The sequence below is a fragment of the Bombus bifarius genome, unplaced genomic scaffold (assembly GCF_011952205.1).
Source record: "Bombus bifarius isolate JDL3187 unplaced genomic scaffold, Bbif_JDL3187 scf7180000007979, whole genome shotgun sequence".
Classification (NCBI taxonomy): domain Eukaryota; kingdom Metazoa; phylum Arthropoda; class Insecta; order Hymenoptera; family Apidae; genus Bombus; species Bombus bifarius.
The window spans coordinates 1,472,638-1,493,090 of record NW_022884364.1 but is presented as its reverse complement, the minus strand read 5'-3'; the positions used below and the strand labels follow the sequence as shown (position 1 = coordinate 1,493,090).

At 38.9% G+C, this 20,453-nt stretch overlaps 1 protein-coding gene across 4 annotated transcripts in view; it reads right to left on the bottom strand.

The window, feature by feature from the left end:
* Window positions 1–20,453, bottom strand: part of LOC117204662 (zwei Ig domain protein zig-8-like) — a 46,249-nt gene that overhangs the window by 5,752 nt on the left and 20,044 nt on the right. For 2 of the 4 annotated variants that reach the window (XM_033442274.1, XM_033442272.1), the window contains exons 2-3: window positions 9,250–9,357; window positions 5,463–5,635 (exon numbers count right to left, since the gene is read on the bottom strand). In XM_033442274.1, the coding sequence (XP_033298165.1) occupies window positions 5,463–5,635; window positions 9,250–9,307 (231 nt within the window). In that variant the 5' untranslated portion in view covers window positions 9,308–9,357. Of the gene's footprint in view, window positions 1–5,462; window positions 5,636–9,249; window positions 9,358–9,534; window positions 9,604–18,657; window positions 18,677–20,453 lie in introns of those variants that run through there. The other 2 variants (XM_033442275.1, XM_033442273.1) reach the window with 2 other exon arrangements.

Below are 20,453 nucleotides of genomic sequence, written 5' to 3'. Positions count from 1 at the left end.
GAGAATAAAACGTTTACGTATCTCCCAAAGCTCTCTCCGCGCTCGATTACTTCGTTCCTTTGCGTTTTCTCCTTTTGAAAGGTTCGCTAGTTTGCATCTTTGTTCGTACTTCTTAATATCCTCGGTATAATCGTTTCCCGCGTTTAATAGTTTAATTTGAGAGGGAGGAGATAGGAAGCGGTGTTCAAGATAATACCGGTATTCCACGGTACTCGTTGCATTGTGTTCCTTCTTCTATATAACGATGACAGAGTCTGGAATACGCTGACAACGTAAAATGCGAAGGTGTTGTAACGACAGGTGACAGTTATGATCTTTACTGCACATGGTTCAGCACTTAACGCGTGATTTACCTCCATTGACATCGTGTCGACCCCTCGTTTCGCGGTTTTACCGTAAATCGACGACTTTAACTGTACACTGAATAAGTAACGACAGATTTATGGGACAGTAAAAGTTGTTTTTGCATAAAACACGTAAAAACTGGCATTTTTTACGCGCCGATCGATTGAATCGTCTCTGATGCATCAATTTTCGATATTATTCATTTTGCTGTTCATCCTGTTAGTTCCTAGAAATTTATTGGAACACGCATATTTCTCGGTACCCGTTGATTTTGCCGTGGATACCGTAAAGCAAACAAGAATAGCGTGGGTGTTATTGAATACTGCCTGGATGAATCAATTTTTATTCTCACGTGGACCGATAACAATACCTTGATCAAACAGATCCGATAGTGCCTCCACGCTGTCGAATGTAATAGACATAAATACTGTATCTGGGATCTGGGATCTGGAATGTGCGTATGTTAAACATGATCCTAATTTTCTTTGAGAAAGGAAGGAAATTTCCATCTTCCGTAACGTTTGAAGGGAAACGAAAAGTTTGGCCGATTTAATAAACGGGATTCATGGTACAATAATTTGATGTACTTTAAACCGTTGTTATGAAAGCAAAGCAGTTCCAAACTAATTCGGAAAAAGACTTCCTCAAAGTTTACTGGATAACGAATTGGATAAGCACGGAGCATAGAGTTTCAGCGTTCTCTCAAACGCGAATAGTAGTTCGCTGGAACAACATTAATCAACGTTACTTTGACCGGAACCCACTTAAGGTGCCTGTTCCTGGAAATTCCCTTCGGAAATCCGCCCATGGATTTCCCGCGATCAAGCAAATTAATTCCTATCCGTAGCCTCGAGATGTTGTGTTCGTCAACTATATGAATGGAACACCCATTTGTCTAGTTAATAAAATTACCCAATAAAGCAGTTCGATATCAATGGCGATTAAATAACGTGTTAAGCAATTAGACAACAAAGATTCGAATAGAACGATATTCGAGAGAAGTACGCATCCGCAAACGAAGTGATACTTTCGATACCTTCGAGGAGGATCGTCGGTTGTGTCATTCTTTCTATTTTTCGATCACGCAAAGTTCATCCTTGAAACAACACGTACCAGACCCCAGTTCGTGGTCCGCTGCTCACCGACGACGCAAATAGACTTTGGAAATTATATTTCACAGACAATCCAACTCTTCCTTTCCTTTCCTTGAATATACCTGCTTCGCGTTGCCCACCTATCGTGACAAGTTGTTTTCAATTTCCACGAGTGGTGTTTTCCTCATTGTTGTAGAGGCACACACTCGAAAGGGGAAAAGTTGGTTGAAAGATATTTCCAAAATTGATATCCCTTAACGGAAGCACTCTTTCTTGCCACTGCCGCTCCTCGCTTCTTTCAGTCTTCTTCGTACCCTCGATCGAACGACTAGGCTTTTAAAGCAACAAGCCTTGTTTCTCCCTCTCGTACACGCCACATAGATGAATTATCTTTTATTCATGTTCTTCGTCGATATAAGATCCTACCAACAGTGTTATTTGCTTTCCGTCCGTGGACAGAGTACTTTACATAAGTGCCCGTAGGTTTACCAGCTGTCTTCTTATTTTTCATGATAAGAGTACCTCGCATTTGTAATGCACGATAGGCAAGCCAAAGATACGACACGTTCATCGAGAGAATATGACATTATAGAAAGTAAAGTAGAGCTTTCATATACTCCTATAATGTTTAGATGGTCCAGTAAACATGTCACGCGCCGAACTAAGATGAAATTTCATAAACAAACTTTTGCAAATGAATCGGTGATACGGAAAAGTTAAGTTTAAGTTAGTCACACAGTTGGAAGTACTATCGTCTTCCTGATGTTCTACCTCAATTTGTCAAGCACCAAGTCATGCAAGACTATTCCCAATACAGAAATCAACGATACGCAACATTTTGCCTGTAAGTGGATTAGGACTCTTCCAATTTTTAAAGTTCGCGTGAATTACACGTTCTCTGAAACACGCTTCCAACTTTCTCGATACATCCTAATTTATTTATCCGATAGCAGAATCGACAGATTAAAAAGATAAGTCTGAGCTGGTCGAGTAGGCCATACGAGGAAACATACATACAAGCGTAAATGCTGCATAGTAGAATGTATCGGTATATACCGAAACGTTAGATTTGAAGTAGGATAAAGCATTGTATTCCAACAGATAATTATCGTTCTTAAAGTTGCTACAAATAAAATAAATCTTGTTCGTGGGATAGCAGAAATGCAAGGATAAATTCCAGCAATGAAACGAAGGAAAAAGCATTGGATGGTTTTGTATCCTAATGGACAATTATTATTCTGAAACGTGCCACAAACAAAATAAAACTTGTGCGTGAAAATAGCATAGAGGCGAAGATATACGTCGTGGAATTTTTCTTAGTGAGTAAGTACTTAAAACTTGTAAAATACGTGACCAAGGGATTAGCTATTCATTTGATAAGAATGTATCTTTCTCTCTCTTTCTCCTTTTCTTTTTATCTCTCTTTTTCCCTCTCTCTATGAAAGTTTACCAAGTGTTTCCTTGAATATGCATGTACGTGTATGTATCTTGCGTATAAAAATTCCTCGAAAATCCGCTCCACCTGATCTGTTCTATGAGAAAATCGTTCGTTGCCGCGACGTCGAATGGAATTCGATTTCGACATCTGGCTTTCGTCGCCACGAGTATCGAGGGAGACTTTCCCGCTTCTCAATGCTTCGTGTACACAACCTAGATTTTCTGTCATTCCTTTCCTCCTTCGCTTTTTTTCCTCTGAGAACTTGAACGGAGCACCTGCTACGGTATCGGTTTAACGGTGGAATCTCGTAAAATATTCTGAAATATTCCTGCACCGTGGCTACCGATGTTCGAGAGAAGGCAAGAGAAATGCGATCGGAAAAAGAAGGTAGCACGAGATACGTGAAAAAGAAACGAACAAGGAAATAAGGAGAAAAGGTCGACTCGAGCTGCTAGGAGAAAATATGAGATTTAAAATGTGAGAATCAATTGGAAGGACCGCGTTATCACGTTCGACGCACGGAATTCAAGGCGTACCTTCGTCATGATCGTGAACCAAACCGAAGGAAGGCGAATTTACAGTGAATCGATACGTGAGAGGCAAATTATTGTTCGAAGAGACTGTGCTTCGGCCGAAGATTACGAAAAGCTATTTAGAAAAATACCGAATAAAAAGCAACGAATGCCTTTTCGGGATTTCTGTATACTTAACGGGATCCGCCGATTTAAAGAATTTCACGAGTAACCCACAAGGGGATAAATTTAGAGCCGAGAGAAAAAATGGGGGAGAAAGGATCGGCAGAGAAGCAGAAACGGGTAATTTGTCTAAAAGTTCAAGAAGGAAGAAAGAAAATTAGAGAGAGCTGTGGCCGAGCTATTTGTTATCAAGGTGGCAATAATGCTCCCCAGCTCAAACCGACGCGCGCCACTTCTACAGTCTTGCTGATAGTTAGATTTAGTAGCATCACGGATTAAATAGAAATTCGCCGTTTTAAAAAAATCAGTTCGTACGATAAGCAAGTGTGTTATAAACGTAATCCGCATATTCAAAAGGATTTATTGAATTCGAAAATTTGAATTTTAAACTTTATATATAAATTCGAAAAATTTTCTGTATTATACTCCGAATAGCGGGAACACATATTATATTCTACTAGCAGCGATATTTGTATATTTGAACAAATGTACCAATTGAACTAGTTTGAAGCAAAGTACGCCTCCAAACAAGTAATATTTTTTGCATTATACGTATATGGGTAATGCAAAAACACGTTGAACTTTATAGAATTAATTAGGTCACAGGCCCGCGATACAGTATGCGCAAAGATGCGATTATTTAATTTGCAGTTTTTATAGAAAGAGTAACTCCGCGTCTATCACGGTTGCTACTATTGTTTCAAAAAATATTCCGTTATTTCAACGTGTAAAAAGTGCAATCGTGTCAAATTTGATATTTTATTTTTTATATCGGTATACCGAAAATATCGTTTTTAATCAAATATGGTTTGACGGAAATCGATTAAACAACTCGCGAACATTTCTTCGAGTCAATTAGCAATGCAACTGAAGATTCTTCGCTCGTTTAACCGTGATTCAATTACAGTGCAAAGCTTGCGCAGAAATTGAATTCACAGTACAAAAGGAGAGTAACTTTGAAAATAGATTGGGAAGTTCTAACAAGATCAGTTTAGAAGGCTCTGGTCTGTTTTTCTCTGTAGTCCATTGAACAACATTACATGAAAGTTTGCTCTGTTCTTGATGTTTGATATTTATTCCCCTTCGCTTTATCTAACCTAACAGTTTATTTTAGAAGACAAGCACTTGTACGCGTTCATCTTCCTGATCCTAGCAACGCTTTTGAGACTTTACGTGGGTCGTACGTCTCAAAAGAATTACATTCCCTTCAGTCCCTCATCTAGGGTTACAAACATTCAAAGAATCGTTATATATGTATAAAACGATTCCTCCAGTTTTTAAAATTCAATGAATCGTTGTATTATTCAGTCATGAATTCTCTTTCCCTCGATTGCTTCGTGTATGCCACCTGGCAAACGGAGATTAAATGAATATCACTCAACTCGCTGCTCTGGCGGCAAATGAAAATTGAACGGTCGCGAATATGGCGAGAAAGAAGGAATCTAACGAAGTGCCAATATAGAATAAAAGGTAGCATAAAAATAGGAACGAGAAAAAGAAAGCATCGAATCGTAAAATAGCCGATAGGAAGCTCGAAACTGTAGGTAAATTTTTCAGGTTAAAATTATTAATAAATGTGAAAAAGAACGCTACTGGTCTCGATCTGCTATTCTCGAACATCGAAAATTCTAAGCAAATGTATAAAAACCGATACTGCTGCGAAAATAGCAACGAGTGGAAAGCAAAGCGAGTCGCGAACGCGTTGTTGCGAGGAAAATATTTCGCGGATGTAGAGCACTCGCGTCCTCGCCTCTGGTGGTGTCGTGTATCGGCATGAAACTAATTTCGACCCTGCATGAATTACATCACGCCAGGAGGGCCGCGTATCTTGGAAATACTTTTCTGGGTCAATCGTCTACAAGCTAACTTGTATTACGTAACGACATTTACGGTTCCAGCGCCAGGTTCGGTAATTTTGCAGGGCAAATTCGCGGTGCTTCCGCTTTGTGCAAGAACTTCCCTGATGGGACCTTCGACGACATCTTCGCTTTTATCCTCGGAGCTGTTTAATGACACCAATTCGTTGCTGACCCTTAACGATTGTTGCTGCTCCGCCCGGCTCCCTGGAAAAATTACAATCACGTTACGGATTAAAATCTCTGACACACGTTGCATCGTAAATAATCGAGAAATAATTGTACGATTTAATTCGTAATTATCGCTGTATCATCGTGGATGTTACTATATGCGATTCTTATAGCCCATTTCTTAGGAAATTGCTCCGAGTTTTATGGGCCGTAATTCTTTATCTTCGGGGAAAAGACCAAAAAAAAAAAAACTAAAGGAGAGAGCGAGACAAGTCGAATCGTTATTAGAGATATTTAATCGCAAACTTCGCGTCATGATTTCATTCTTCTCCTGCAATCCTATCTCCGGTATCGTGACTACGTCGTAGCATAGGTAATGAAACAATAGAATTCATTCTCGAGTGTAGTTTATGTGAGAAAATTCCGGCGAGGTAATTGAAATGGGAAAAAATTTCTATTAACCTAGATTCATTTTCGGGGAAAGCTCGAGCAGTATAAAACTATAATGCGAACATCGAAGTTGCAAAAGCTTAAAAGCTCAAAGGCCTAAGGGAAGATACTATCGGAGATTAAGGACGATTTTCACGCTACTTCGTTGGCAAGGGGTACAATAGCGTCAGCGAGCATGGTACCGAGCTAGAGAGGAAAACGAGACGAAATTCTCTCTCGCTTCGAGATTAATGCAGCCACCGTTGCTACGATAACGCATAACCCCGGCGCAACGTAAGTGGCTTAAGTGAATAACTTAGTCACGACAATTACGAAGCATTGCTTCGCGTTTGCAGCAGCAGAGCTATTACAAATCTACCGGGTTTTCCTTGAAATTCACTTCGAAAACACTTAACTGTCCCACGCGGTTTCTTCGTACTCTTTAATTGCGTTTTCATTCACATAACTCGCGCACAGTTCGGCTTCTATGCCTAAACGAATCTAATTCCAACACTTTCTATGTTCGTCGCACCGATCTTCCACGTCTATAAGGTTTTTGAACATCGAAATCTATATTTACCGTGCGCGTTATAACGCCATGTAACGTTCGTACACATACGAAATTCACGCGACATATGATAAGAATTCCCTAAACGCATACGCGACCGTCTAGCCCCGAAGTATAACGAGCCTCTATTTAGTTCGCGTACTTGACTCGTGTACACGATGAAAACGTCGGCAATTAGCTCTCGTTACCTTGCTCGAGACTCGTTCGACGGTTCGTTAAACCTGACCCGTTTTCCTGAGTCCACGAATCGTCCTGCTCCCGAACACCAAAGACTCGAAAGGAGATCTCGTCATGTGACAGGCATGAAATCGCATGTGGCCAAGGAAATGGCACGCGTGCACGCGATCATAGATCGACCCGACTCTGCGACTCGTCGATTTTCTTACCAGCTTCGTTACCAGACGGCTTCGTTCTTTCTCCCGGCAGTACGGCCTAGATTTCCGATTTACCCGGAAGTCGCTACGATTTATTGCCTTTTTATTTCCACCATTTTCTTCGTCCTATCCTGTAATTTTCTGTGATTCTATCAGAAACGCGCGTCCAAAGTTAAAACGAACGCTCTACGCGTTTCTCCTCTCATTTGTCTAACATTCTTTCATGTTCTTCAGCGTTGAAAGATATTGCTGCGAAAAAATGAATTTCTTAGGAATTTCATCGAATTTTAGTTACGTGTTAAGAAACATAATGTACATGTAGTTAAAATTTAAGGAAACCTAACGGTACCGAAGTCAAGATATTGATCCTCAAAGTTTTCATATTTAACACGTAATCCCTGTATCAAGTCATCGCCAGGATGACATTTTCATCTATTACAGCTAAAATCTTCTTAGAAACTTACAAAAGGACTAATATATGATGTTAAACAGTGTAAGAAATCTCATACTAAAGCATGGAGATGCCTAACGGTATCGTTTCCCAAGTAAAGAAATGCAACGCATGTGATTCGACGAAGTGTCTACCTAAGGAGCTGAAATATCGCGTTCAGTTTTCCCGAAAAGTTTCTTTCTGTACCTACGCTCTCACGCGTTCTATTCCTTTGCGAGCGATTGTACCCGGAGAAATACCTTTAAAGGGATTTCTATTAAATTACGTCAACGACAAAGTATATAGCCATTCAGAGTTTTCATTCAATTTATATCGGCGCGATAGAATAATCGACACTGTACAGCAACAATAATCGGTATAATATTTTTGCAGATAAAAGCATTTTCCAAACAATGTTTATCGTCGACTTGTCTTGCCGCGTTGCGAGTTTTGTTATTACTAGAGACGCTTTCTCCTTTGGCTTTACCGGTCTTTTATAAAATACACAGCGATAACGACGAAGTATTGCCGCATGGGAGGTGCAACCTATTTTGTAGCCGTACGTGTGAAAGGACAATACGCGATGTTTGATACACGTCCTAGCTACGTTCTGTTGACCACTAAGAAACCAATCTATCATCCTAAAGGAGATAGCCTGTATTGATTTTTAGAATAAGATAAAAAATTATTTGCCTTTTTCTCAAGAAGTAAAAAAAAATTGTGCACAACTTCGCGTTAAAATGCAAGCGAATAGGATTCACCGATTTCATAAAAGTCCGTCGACGTAAAAACTTTACGAAGATAACGAAAAGGTAAAACGGTTCACGATTAATTTCGAGCAACTTGACAAAGATCGGCCAATTAGGAATCGTAAAACGCAGGCACAATAAGGATTACTGTTCGTTTAATTAAACCTCCGATTAAATTCCTTATCTACAACGTAGGTGCCTTATACAATTCTAGACAATCGGTACGGGTTGTGTTTTACTACGATATTTCAAATCTATTTGTCAGAGTCGGTCGACAGACAAAACCGAACCATAACTAAAAATTTCATCGACAAAACAGATACGAATAAATTCTTAGCGAGGTAGTGATTTCTTCGATCGAGGAACGAATAGTTTATTGCCGGCGGAAAGTTTCTACCAGCGCTAACGAGCCAAAACTTTGCGCGGTCATCAAAAGCACGATAACCGGATATTACTTGTCAGCCATCAACTAGCATGGTGAATTAAGTGTTTTCTGTGTCAGCACGAAAATGACGCGGTGAAATGCAAATGCCGAAGAGCTTCTGCTACATAAGCACACATCCAAAATTCCTTCGATTCGAACGACTATTCGAACGATTTATAAAATGTAGTCCTAGTTTCTTACATATCATATAATATAAATAACTGCTAATAAACTAACATAATTTTGACTATCTTATTATAATTATTTATTTCCGATCTATTATTATTGTTATTTATTTTACTTAAAGTCAACCGTATTTTATAATCATTAGCATGCGCGATTAACGAAATACGTAACAATAATATACCGGAAACGAAGTGCAAAATATAATAAAGTAAGTTACAGAAAAGTTAAATAATAATTCCTATACATTTTGAACATACACCATTTACAGTACAATTACAGTAGAATACAACGCGATTAAGTTAAACTTAAATTAATACGATACAGTGCATGTTAGAACTAAGTCCGTAACTTACAATGTCATAATCGATGGTGTAAATTAATATCTTTGAGAAAATAGAGGAGATTTTCGCAATGCCTTTGGTGATGATTTAGACACGTTCGATTATCTCGTTTGTTAAACAAAAATCGTTTGATGTATTTTGACACTTACCAATGAAATAAAGTTGTATTTCCAAGAAAGTGCTCAGTATGATCAGAAGCGTTCTCATGGTGACAACTAATTTACAACGTCCTTACTTTAGACATTCATCATACTTGTCTGTAACAAGAAAAAGAAGATAAAGTGAGACGACGTTTCCCTTTTACGTCATTTTCGTAAAGAAATCATTTGTCCAAAAAATTTCTCGCACAGATTTATAAGTCTCAAGACGCGTTATAGCTTTTATTTCAACCATTTTTTGATACCTTGTGTCGGTTACGATTTATAGTCACTTACATACAGGGGCCGGCTCTGATAAAAGGGTTGCTTTCTTTCTTAGAAGTAAAAAATGGCCACGGGTTACGGTTAAATTCTTAGATAGATCCCTTGTGCAAAGTTTCAACAAAATCGCCGTGTATGAGTCACCGGATTTCTCTTGCGAGTATCATTACACGAAATATAATGTACAGCACGACTATTGTCAGCGATACACTGTCTTCGTCATTTTGCCCATGTTATACACAAGCACGACAACATTCACGTCTCCTGTAATCGATATGGATTCAAGTAGAGGGCTGTGACCCTTAGTCTTTTCTCGTTCAGCTTCAATCTTTCGCTGTAAGTGGCTCACCTTCGTCAAGTATATTCGACAAAAGAAAAGAGCACGTAGAAACGGATCACAAAAGTTTTTCTTGGACAAAAGATTTTCGGTACTTTATAATCTTATACGATATAGGAAATCGCAAATATTTTTTATTATTCGCGAGTTCTTTTCGAAGAAAACGAACGAGCGAAATGATCCATCTTACGAAATATCGTTCGTTCAAGTAAGTTACCGAACAATATTATTTGTGTCCCAACTCCATTCTCGTTTACGGGATTTATAAACGTAAAATGGCCGTAAATACTGTCACTCTAGAATTTATACAGATGGTTTCCTTTATTTTGACATCTGTTTAGTTACGCCGGCAATACAGATAAGAGAGATCCAGAAAAATTCGATAAGTTTCCATTTGGAGGAAGCTCTATCGCGCATGATGTACACAAATAGAAACGTCTACCGAAATTTAGCATCGATTTATCACGTACAGTCTTTCACTGCATTTATCGTACGTTTATCGCACAGAATATCAGACACGTTTGACCTTCGGTTTATATCCACTTTCATTGTATTCTCCAGTTTTTATTCCCTTACAAGCTCCTTTGCTCCCGAATATCTCGCTTCTTTCATTTCATCGTTTGCTAAACGTGCGACACCAGCCATACTTCGACAACCACGTCCTCTTCTGGAAACTAAATACAACGTTACAGGCGATGATAAATGGAAAATTAAAACAGGAACACCAATATGAATTTTTCCATCTTTCGTAACGTCCAATCAGATTTTGCACGCTCTCTATTTCTAACAAACGATCTCTTCTGCTGAATTGGTACCAGGATTTTTATGTACACGAAACAATCGTGCGGCAATATTTAATAACTCAACGAGCGAAAAAATATCGTTGGAATAAAAAGAGAGAACAACCGAATATCACCCGTTTATCAGCATTTACATCATCGCGATAGTTCTCGCGAAACGGCGTACATTCTCGTTTCAATTTATTCCCATGTTTACCCACTCTTAACAGTTCAAACGTACCGCAAGCAGTTCATACGCCAACTCGACGAACTTTTGAACATAGCCCATCATTATTTCTGGTTGGCTACGTTCTGTAGCTCGCACATGTTGGCTCCTGCCCATGTCCGATTATTATCGTCACTATCGCGTAATAACTTTAACAATGAAACTGACGTCCCTTCAACGGAGCTGCGACAATTCATGGAACATTTTCATTCTCGTTTCCTGCTTTTTAAGCAGGTCGCAATTTCTCTTCACTCTCCTCGTGCTTTTCGTTTCTCGTGTCTCTCGTTTCTCGTGCCTCTCGTTTCTCGTGCCTCTCGTTTCTCGTGCCTCTCGTTTCTCGTTCCTCTCGTTTCTCGTTCCTCTTGTTTCTCTTTCCTCTTGTTTCTCGTTTCTCGCCACTCGTCCCGTATCTCGAATCTTTTTTCTTCCATCTCGATATTCATAGTTCGTAAAACCAGTTGAAACATTCCATTAGAAATTCCATAGATTCAATGAGACGAAAGTTATTTAATTGGCGACGACGCCCTGTCGCTTTTTCCATTGCAAAAGCGCGTGACTTAAACTCGCCTCGCTATTACTCGCTTTAACGAGATTCACGGAATCAATTGATCCTCGGTTGACTGGCTTTCGCGTGTTTCGTTGCCGATTCACCTTGTTCGCGCCTATATGAAATCGACCGATGTACGACAATTTCGACTTGCCACAGACAAACTGCGCGTTAATTATACAAGTTTTTCTTCTCCTGCTCGTTCCGGTATATGGCGCAGCTTGCACGCGTTGTACAAGCTATTATTCACTAACTTCAAACTGATTTAAATGATAGATAATCGCAGCGGTATAACACACGAAAGCAAGCGTCATTTTGCCTTGCTGTGAAACAATGAATGTTTCTGGCAAAGCAGAATCCAGCGCATGAGCAACCACGCTACTAATTTAGCTTCGTGTGAAGTTAAGTGTATAGAGTACGTAATACACGTATACATTGGTAAGCAAACGTGTAGGTAAATATATATATATATACTGCAAAATGCAAAGGGATATGGAGGAGCTGAAAGGAAGGAACGGGATCCATGGTAATGATCTCGGTCATACGGTTTCATGATGATAGCCAGTACACTTATTTACATACTGATATGAACATCGGTGCAAAAGTTTGTGTAATCAGCTCGTCGTGCAGATATACGAGAAATCGTGGCAGAATCGTCGCCGAGAGTTGAAATTGTACGCGTGTAAAATATGCGAAACGAGAGGAAGGAAGTTGAAACGATAACGAATGGAAGGAGCGTAAAAGGGCAGCGATGCGGTGTAAAGACATTAAGCCGATTTCAGGTTAACAAGTATACCGGTTTCACTCGTCTTAAATGAGCGCACATTTCGTGCTTCTCTCGCCGCGGATTAATGCTCCTTTTATTGTTGAATAATATCGTTGAATAATTTAAATGGACTATATGTTTATACCCACACTCGTGTTTCAACAAAACGATGAATCTTATCCATAATAAAGCGGGTTCCGGGTGAAAGTATTTTGAGAAGGAGGGTTTGTAATTGAACACGTTGTATGTGGAAACAAATGGCAGTGTAGTCGAAAGAACTTCTGTTTACCGAATAGCCCGTGTCCCTTGGTAAATTGAAATGGTTCGTTCGTACACTGCATTCAAGCTTGCCGTACAACTTATCGCGCTCAAATGAAACAAGTTCTCACTCGGAGGCAGACAACCTCGGGCGTTAAAGACTTCCTGGAAACCGCAAATACAGTGCCACAATACGTTCGCAGGAAACGTCAAAACTTGCATGTCGATGCTTATTTGAATGACTTCGGCGTAAACTCGTATCTAGCCGCGATTCTTTTCTCTTCAACAAGGTATGCGAAGCGTTCGACCTTCGATGTTACGTTTACAGTTCATTACCAATACGTTGCACCCTTATCTCTTTTAACGTCTAAAACGGTATACTTCATACACGAGTTACTTGCAAAATTACCTGCACCTCCCTTTGGCTATATTACAGAGCGATAACGAAGATATAAGAGTAACATCCCAAAAAATGTGCATAGTTTAATCGTGTAAGGATTATATAAATTGCCAGGTTTTTTCAAAGCTTGCATGAAAATGTTTCAAAGTATTAACAAATTTAATATCCGCGCGATTCATCCAACTGAAAAATATACCGGAAATACATGACGTTCGTAAAAAGAGGCGATTACAAACACAACGTGTGCACCAAGATTTATATAAGGTCTTATTGTACGATCAATTTCGAATCCTCTAACATTATGATAGATTTCGTAATGTTCGTTTTTATGCGCAATAAATGATAAATGTGCGTAGGATATTTGTTGAGTACTGTATTTTTAATTATAGCGCGTACGAGCAAACGTTTTCTTTTACCAAAAACTGTCACTGATCCAGATCAGCAAAGCTCTGCGTTATTCGGTATCATTGGATTTGCGCGTATTAATTACTGGATTTAATCGTTGGTGAAACTGGTTTCAATATCCAGTATAGTAGCATTAATTTAAAATAACACGATCAAAAAGTTTTATTAGAGGTCCGAGTATACAAGCGAAATGAAGATTCCTACCGATACTGAATAAAAACGACCTTTTAGTTTGTTTTTTTAAACTTTGACGTCTTCGACAAAATAAATTCTCTAAATAAAATCTCAGTAATATAATAATAACTGTATAAATTTATGCCAATTTTAATCAGTATCTCAGAGGTATACTTCACGTAACTTTAACGTTTGATTTAACATGAGTTTGAAACAAGCTCATTAAGATTTGATCGACTGCGTTGCTGCCGTTGAAGTCAATTAAAATTCTACGATACAACTTAATCTATAATTTAAAGCATATTCGAAGGATGTATCGTGCCGATATTTATTTTGTATATAAGTACTCTATCTAAAAATCGATTTTTGGCTAAAATTGACAGATGGTAATATTTAATAAAAGCAAATGTATGACATACATATTCGGCACCATCACAAACGTTCAACATTTTGTATCATGTTTCTATTTGAAAATACATTATTTTGGATTAACATCAAAATTGCAATGTCTCTAGTAATTATTTATTTTACCTCATTAATGTCTCTCTACAGTCGTAACACGTTTATACTAAACGTTAGCATTTATTATTTCGTAGAATGATTTTCGTCTCTTGTATTCTATATTGTATTGCAAAATCATGACTTTTTCCATGGCGCTAGTTGCAAGTGACGATCGATCTACCGATTAATCTGTTGAAACCTTTGCAACGAACGTCATCGGTTAGGTGGGATTACCTTAATCTCTTGTCCACCTCCCGAACGGAGATCAGTACAGTTTTTGTGTGGTTTCCACGCATTGACAATATGTTCGTGTCATAGCTACCAAGTTTCCTCTTCGTTAATAGTAGCGTTCCCATTTTCGAATGATTTGTATGGAAAAGACTATAATTTGAAGTAACATTCGCTTAAAGCTAGTATTCTATGTAACAAAGATAAGCTCAGCCCTCGCAACTACTTCTTTCCAGTTAATTAAATTTGTACAAGCTTTTTCTATTTGTTAAAAACGTTAAGATGGTTTCAACGGTGTATACAACATGAATTCTCTTTTACCTCACAGGAAGTTACAAATTTTTAATGAAACCTTTTCTAAACTCGAAATTTCCATTAAGCTATAGTACTTTGTCTGGCTGAACGTCTCTCGGTTAGCAAGTCTTGTTCTCTAACATACGTATCATCATTGCATGTAAACGTACACCAAATACCAACTACACAAAAATGTTAATTTTCTGGGAAAATTGCTATTCTTATTCGCTGGCTACGGTAAAAGACATCTTCCATTCTTTTATTTCTTGTCCTCATTTTTCTAAATATTTAAACAAGAATTCAAAAGGAAAACAAGATCGTTCAATGGCATCGTGAAGTAATTGAACGAACGGAAATTATGTAGAAAATGAGAAAATCGCGTTACTCGTGCATATTTCAACGTGTTTTGGCATGTAAGAATAGTATCGTTAGCTAAGAAGAAAAGTTAATCGATCGGTTATTTATCTCATAATCCGTGACTAGGTAATACAAAAGTGTTTAAAATCGCAAAGCAGATTCAAAGTTCATAAAGAAAGAATGTCCGTTTAATTGTTAAAGCGAAACATTTGCGAGATAATTTGACATTTTCAGTATCAATGTTAAATAGAATAAGAATTTCTTGTATGAAAATTTGAAATCCGGAACACTTTTCGACGAGTAAAAGCTGTCCAATTAGACTTTACTAACAGATTGTACGACTTGACGATTCGTTATCTCTTTTGCACACAATTTTCGCGAAACAGCTATCGTGTCTCTTAATCGAGATAGAAGAAGAATGTATAGATCCGGAGATCAACCCTGGGCTTAAAATAAGTACATAGGTCACCGCGTCGCCTCGTGCTGCCACGATTAATCATGGAAAAAGTTTATCGGTTGTAAGGAAACGGAGAAGTAAAACAAGCAGAGAGGACTATTAATCTCTAGTTGATGAAGCCAGGGTTGATTTTCACGATTTTAGAATTGGACAACTTCTCGTCCGATTCGTCTTTCGTCGATATCGCTGTAATTAAAGGGACGAGTTCTCCGGAATTCTCCGAAAACGAAATGCACCGAATCGAAGGGAGAAACTTTTCGATTTCGAGTCGCTTCTTTCTGTTACGTATCGTTTCACTGTTTCTCTATTTTTATCTTTCTGCTTTTTATCTCTCTTCCTTTTAAACAGTTCGACATACGTTCAACGTTAAAAGATATCTTGAACGTAATGCAAATTTAGCAGGAATTGCAAATCAAACGCGAAAAATTACTGTTTACTATTTTCTTAAATATATTACAAATAGAGAAAAGGAAGCTGAGAAAAAATGTCGTCCTATTTAAAAATTTGGTTATTTCATTATATGAATGTCAGACGTTATTTTTAACTCGTGATTTTAACTCGTGCTAAATCGTGATGAGAGAGGCAAGCATATTTGTTTTATTCGAGTATTCTTCCGTTTGCTATTAGAAATGTACTTAACGTTATTTATTCACATCTTAATTATATCGAGTCAAGGGATAAGATTACAAAATGAATAATAGCAGTATTACGGTAGATGGAATCAACGAATTAACCCAGAAAATCGACCAACAGACCACGGACAAAATTGAGATGATCGTAAGTTCACAAGCAAGAGAAGCAATTTCTCCGCAATCGACCATTTCGTTCTTAGATAGCGCGTGGTGTTACGAATGCCGCGCTACATTGGCTTTCTTTACCTCAGATCGACCATCGAAGGAAAAGAGAACTTCTCTTTACTCTCTGCGTATACGAAAACGATCAATCGTTTCTCTAAAATTCTCTTTACTTTGAGGGATTCGCGTATCGAAGAATTTGTTTCCACGAGTGTACAGTTTCGAAATAGACTTTGTTGCCAGAATTGAGAAAATAAAGTTTAAACAGTTTAAAGATGAAAATAAAGCTTGTAAACTTCTTTTTCATCGAGTAAAAATCATTTTGCGTGAGAAGAATGAGTTAAATTCGTTCCACCGATATATTTTTCGTGTTGCGTTGAAAGTAATAATACAAAAAAGAAGGAAAGAAAAGTGGAGAGATAGAGAGAAAGAATTTGGACACGTCAAGTCAACTAGTTGAATAGTATCCGTAGATAGTAAAATACATAAACAGCACGAAGGGCCGTGTCTGCCAGCCACTTGCTCCAAAATCCACTTCTAGGCTGGATGAATTTTCTAAGAAAAGTTTGCGATACAGACTTCGTAAGATTCTGCTGAAAATTTGTTAGAAACGAAATTGCTTTCGCCTATTTTTATTTTCTTATTGAACTACTGCTCTGCAAACGCATTACCCTACTTGCGAAGTTTAAGTAAAATTTAACATCAGAACTCAAGATCGAGTCAAGAACAGAAATTGTTTCGTATGCAAATGTTTTCAGATGAAATTAGACTACGTTCGGAATCTGCCCATAAATACAACAAGTTTATTTAAACAATCTAATGAAAATCCTCATTAATCGTCTTAAAAGATTATTTAATAAAAGCGAAGCAGCTCGTCTCGAGATCGAGCAACAGGAAGAGATGAGTAAACAACTGAAGTTAAAATCAATAGAAAATATACTAGAAAGGCAAGTTTATTCCCTTCCGAGATTGTTCAACGAATTTCAAGAGATGTATTCCGCGGTGAAATCCGAATGAAATTCGGTCGAGAGATAATCTACCGCTAAAATTCCAGAATATTCTTATTATATCCGGAATACCTGCGGAACATCTTGCTAGTACTCGAAGAACGACGTACTCGCGTACGCGGATGCACACAGGAAATGAGAACACCCAAATAACTTCCGCTCACTGGTGAAAATCTTTCGTCGCATTTTTCGCGCAAATACCGGCCAGGACAGCATCGAGAAAGAAAAAAGTTCCTGCGAACAAACTGAAGGTGAAACTTCGAATTACGATAGAAACTCTTTTGCACCAGGCGCTGTATCAATAGCGAATCTTTACATTCGTTACACGATTCGTTGAAACGAGACACAACTTTTGCGAACGATCAAACCAAATCAAATATCCAATCACCTCATTTAATTTACGCTGGGCGCTACATTTTTCTCGTGGATTGTTAATTGCAACGCTGTTAATCCACTAGAACTGACCTGGTCTTTGACATACAAAAAAAAAAAGAACAGAAAAAGAAAACTAATCTACATCGCTACATCGTACAACATCGACAAATAAAACGGACCACTAAGTCCGTAAAATCGATGAGTTTAAGCGTGCCGAGCGATATATAGTAAATTGTTTATCTTCCTCTATCGAATCTCGCAACTTTCCTTTATGGTTCCACGTATCCATTGAAGCAAAAAAAACCGATCGTTGGTGGTATTGCGTCCGCAGTTTGTAGCTCTTTCGGGATTATCGTGTTGGCACTTGCGGTAAAGAAGAATTTTTAGAAATACGGCCAATTACATCGTAATATATCTTAACGATTGCATCTTTTCATTATCGAGTTACGTACTAAGATATTAGAGTGTATGAATGGTTTGTTTAAACATTATTCTTTTCTTCATTTTGGATTTATCGGTTAATGAATTTGATTATAAATTCGTAAAGCAGCAGAAAGCGTCCTATAAAGCTTCGAGCAAGAGATCCTTTTAAGGAAAGTAATTTAATTTTCATCGTATCTAAAGTGAACTGTATGGAAAGGCCGAAATCCAAACGTTGCGAGAGGAACCAGGTTCCAAACAGTTTCGTCAAGTTAAATCCTGCCCCGTATTCGCTTTGAGAACGGCGTTGAATCGCAAAATAAGTAAATTTCTCGAATAACGTTAACCGTTATCTCGCAGTCCGTCTCAGAGGGGCAAATTAACTAGCAACCGAGTCGTGCCAAATATTAAAAGGGGGTTGCGTTTTAATAAGGTACACGCGGGATAAATTTTACCGGTGATGAGTTTACACGCGAGCACCGCTACGCACGCCTTACTAATGAAATTCATCGTACAGCGAGAATTCCGCTTTATGAGATCGTAAAATTGTTAGTATCAGATATGTACAACTTTACACATGACGGTGACACCTGAAGCTACTTACAGTGGGAGTTGACTTTGAATAACATTAGAGATTACCTCTCGCCTTGTCTATTACCAAGCGACTGTGTCACATTCTGCAGAAATGTTAGGACCTTCGTTAGAATTATGCTTTGTTACAGTTATGCAATATGGAAATATCTTTGCTATTATTAATTACGACGATAAACACGACGACGATTTCCTTTCTCCTAATTAAAGACAGAAAATTACCTGTTGTTGATAACAATAAACGACTCCGTCCTATGATAGCTCCGAAAAAGTTGCAGTGAGAAGATTTAATCAAAGTTTATGCAACGCAAACGCTGTTGACCGGCTATCTTACTCGCGGGTCGAATATCATTTCCGTGCAAGATTACCGATTTAAATTTCAACTGCATGAAAGTTGAGTCTCGTACATGGTCCAGACTCGACTGACTTGTCCATTAGGGTAGTCAGTGACATACTCGCTCTCGTAATCCGATAACTATCTGCAAGTCGAAGAAGAGATCATGAGCTCGATCGCGTGCTCGATCGCGTGCTAGATCGCGTGTCCGATCGCGTGTCCGATCGCGTGCTCGATCGCGTGCTCGATCGCGTGCTCGATCGCGTGAGTTCCGCGATGCCCATCATCCAAATACCAGTGAACGCACTTAAGATCATACGATTCGCGGTAACTAATCGAATAGCTCGCTCCATTTTTATGTCTGCGAAAGAATGGGTCGCTGGGAAATTGGTCCACCCCGCTAATTTCTTTTTCGGGAGAAAGTAGCTAAGCGAAGTCAGGTGAAGGAGAAAGAACGTAACGAACCCTGGCCGTTTTTCCGACCGCGTGGCTATGCGGTTCCATTGCGCCGGCCTAATTTCTCGTCGGCTCGTTATGAGCCGCAGAGCCGCGCGCACTTGTTACCCACGGCAAATTTACATTTCAAAACCGGCGGCTCGAGAGCCGAGTAAATGTACGTCGAAATTGACGTTGCACCGGCCGTCGATTGAACTCCTCTCTGTCTCTTTCTCTCTATTTCTCGTTCAATTCGCCTTCTCTCCCTCTCCGTGTGAAAGCGGAAATTATTGTCGACCACGACTACCGACTTATTTTTATCAACGGCGGGCTCGTTTAACCTGTAATTTATTACATCTCTTCTCGTCGTTCCGACGAACATTCGTCCCCCCCCCCCTCCCTTCGTCACGCCATTTTCCGACTGTAAACGTTGCGATCTAACGAAGTTCGATTGCCTTTCCGTCCAACTTAACCAACCATGAGCATTCTACTCTTCGAAATTCTCGATAATTCAATGATTCGCCTGAGTTCAATACCTCACTGTTCTGTTCTCCATCAGGAATAAATCATGTTCCCGGCTGACTTTATCGCCTTGGCAAAGGCTGGCCGCCTAGTTAATCGACCGGTCAACACGGAACTAGAATGGAGATGCTGCGACAGAACGCGTCCTGACGTCTGGATAGGAGGACACCATGAATGTACAACCACCGATGAAAGGGCTAACGTGTTTTATTGCTCGGCTGATACGCGAAAATGGGGAACCGAACTACCGGTGATTGCAAACCCGCACAATAGGCCACTCCTATGTGGTTATTAATCACCGTTTCCTCGGCAATACTACGTACCGATTCGGCCTGTGAGACAGTCGTGCGTATCGTAGGCTAGTAATGAATTTCGCAGTACTCGTCTTCTTTTAGAACGTTTTTCAAATAACAGACAAGATTTCTCGGATCTAAATAGAAGCGAAAAGAAAAATGGTTCAAAAGATAAGTTCAAACTTTGAGAACATCGATTTCGACGAAGCATCATCCATTATAGACACGAAATATGTATATAGGTATATATGTATGTACGTCTAGAAGGTCGATGCCGCGCGATCTATGTACAGTACACCTGTTTAACGTGGTAGTTGCCGCGCGGACACACCATCCCACGGGAACTGTGCAACTTAAATCCTATGTTTCTTACTAGCTCCATCAACTTTGTTACCGTTAAATAACCTAATCCGTTGAATATTTACAGACAAATA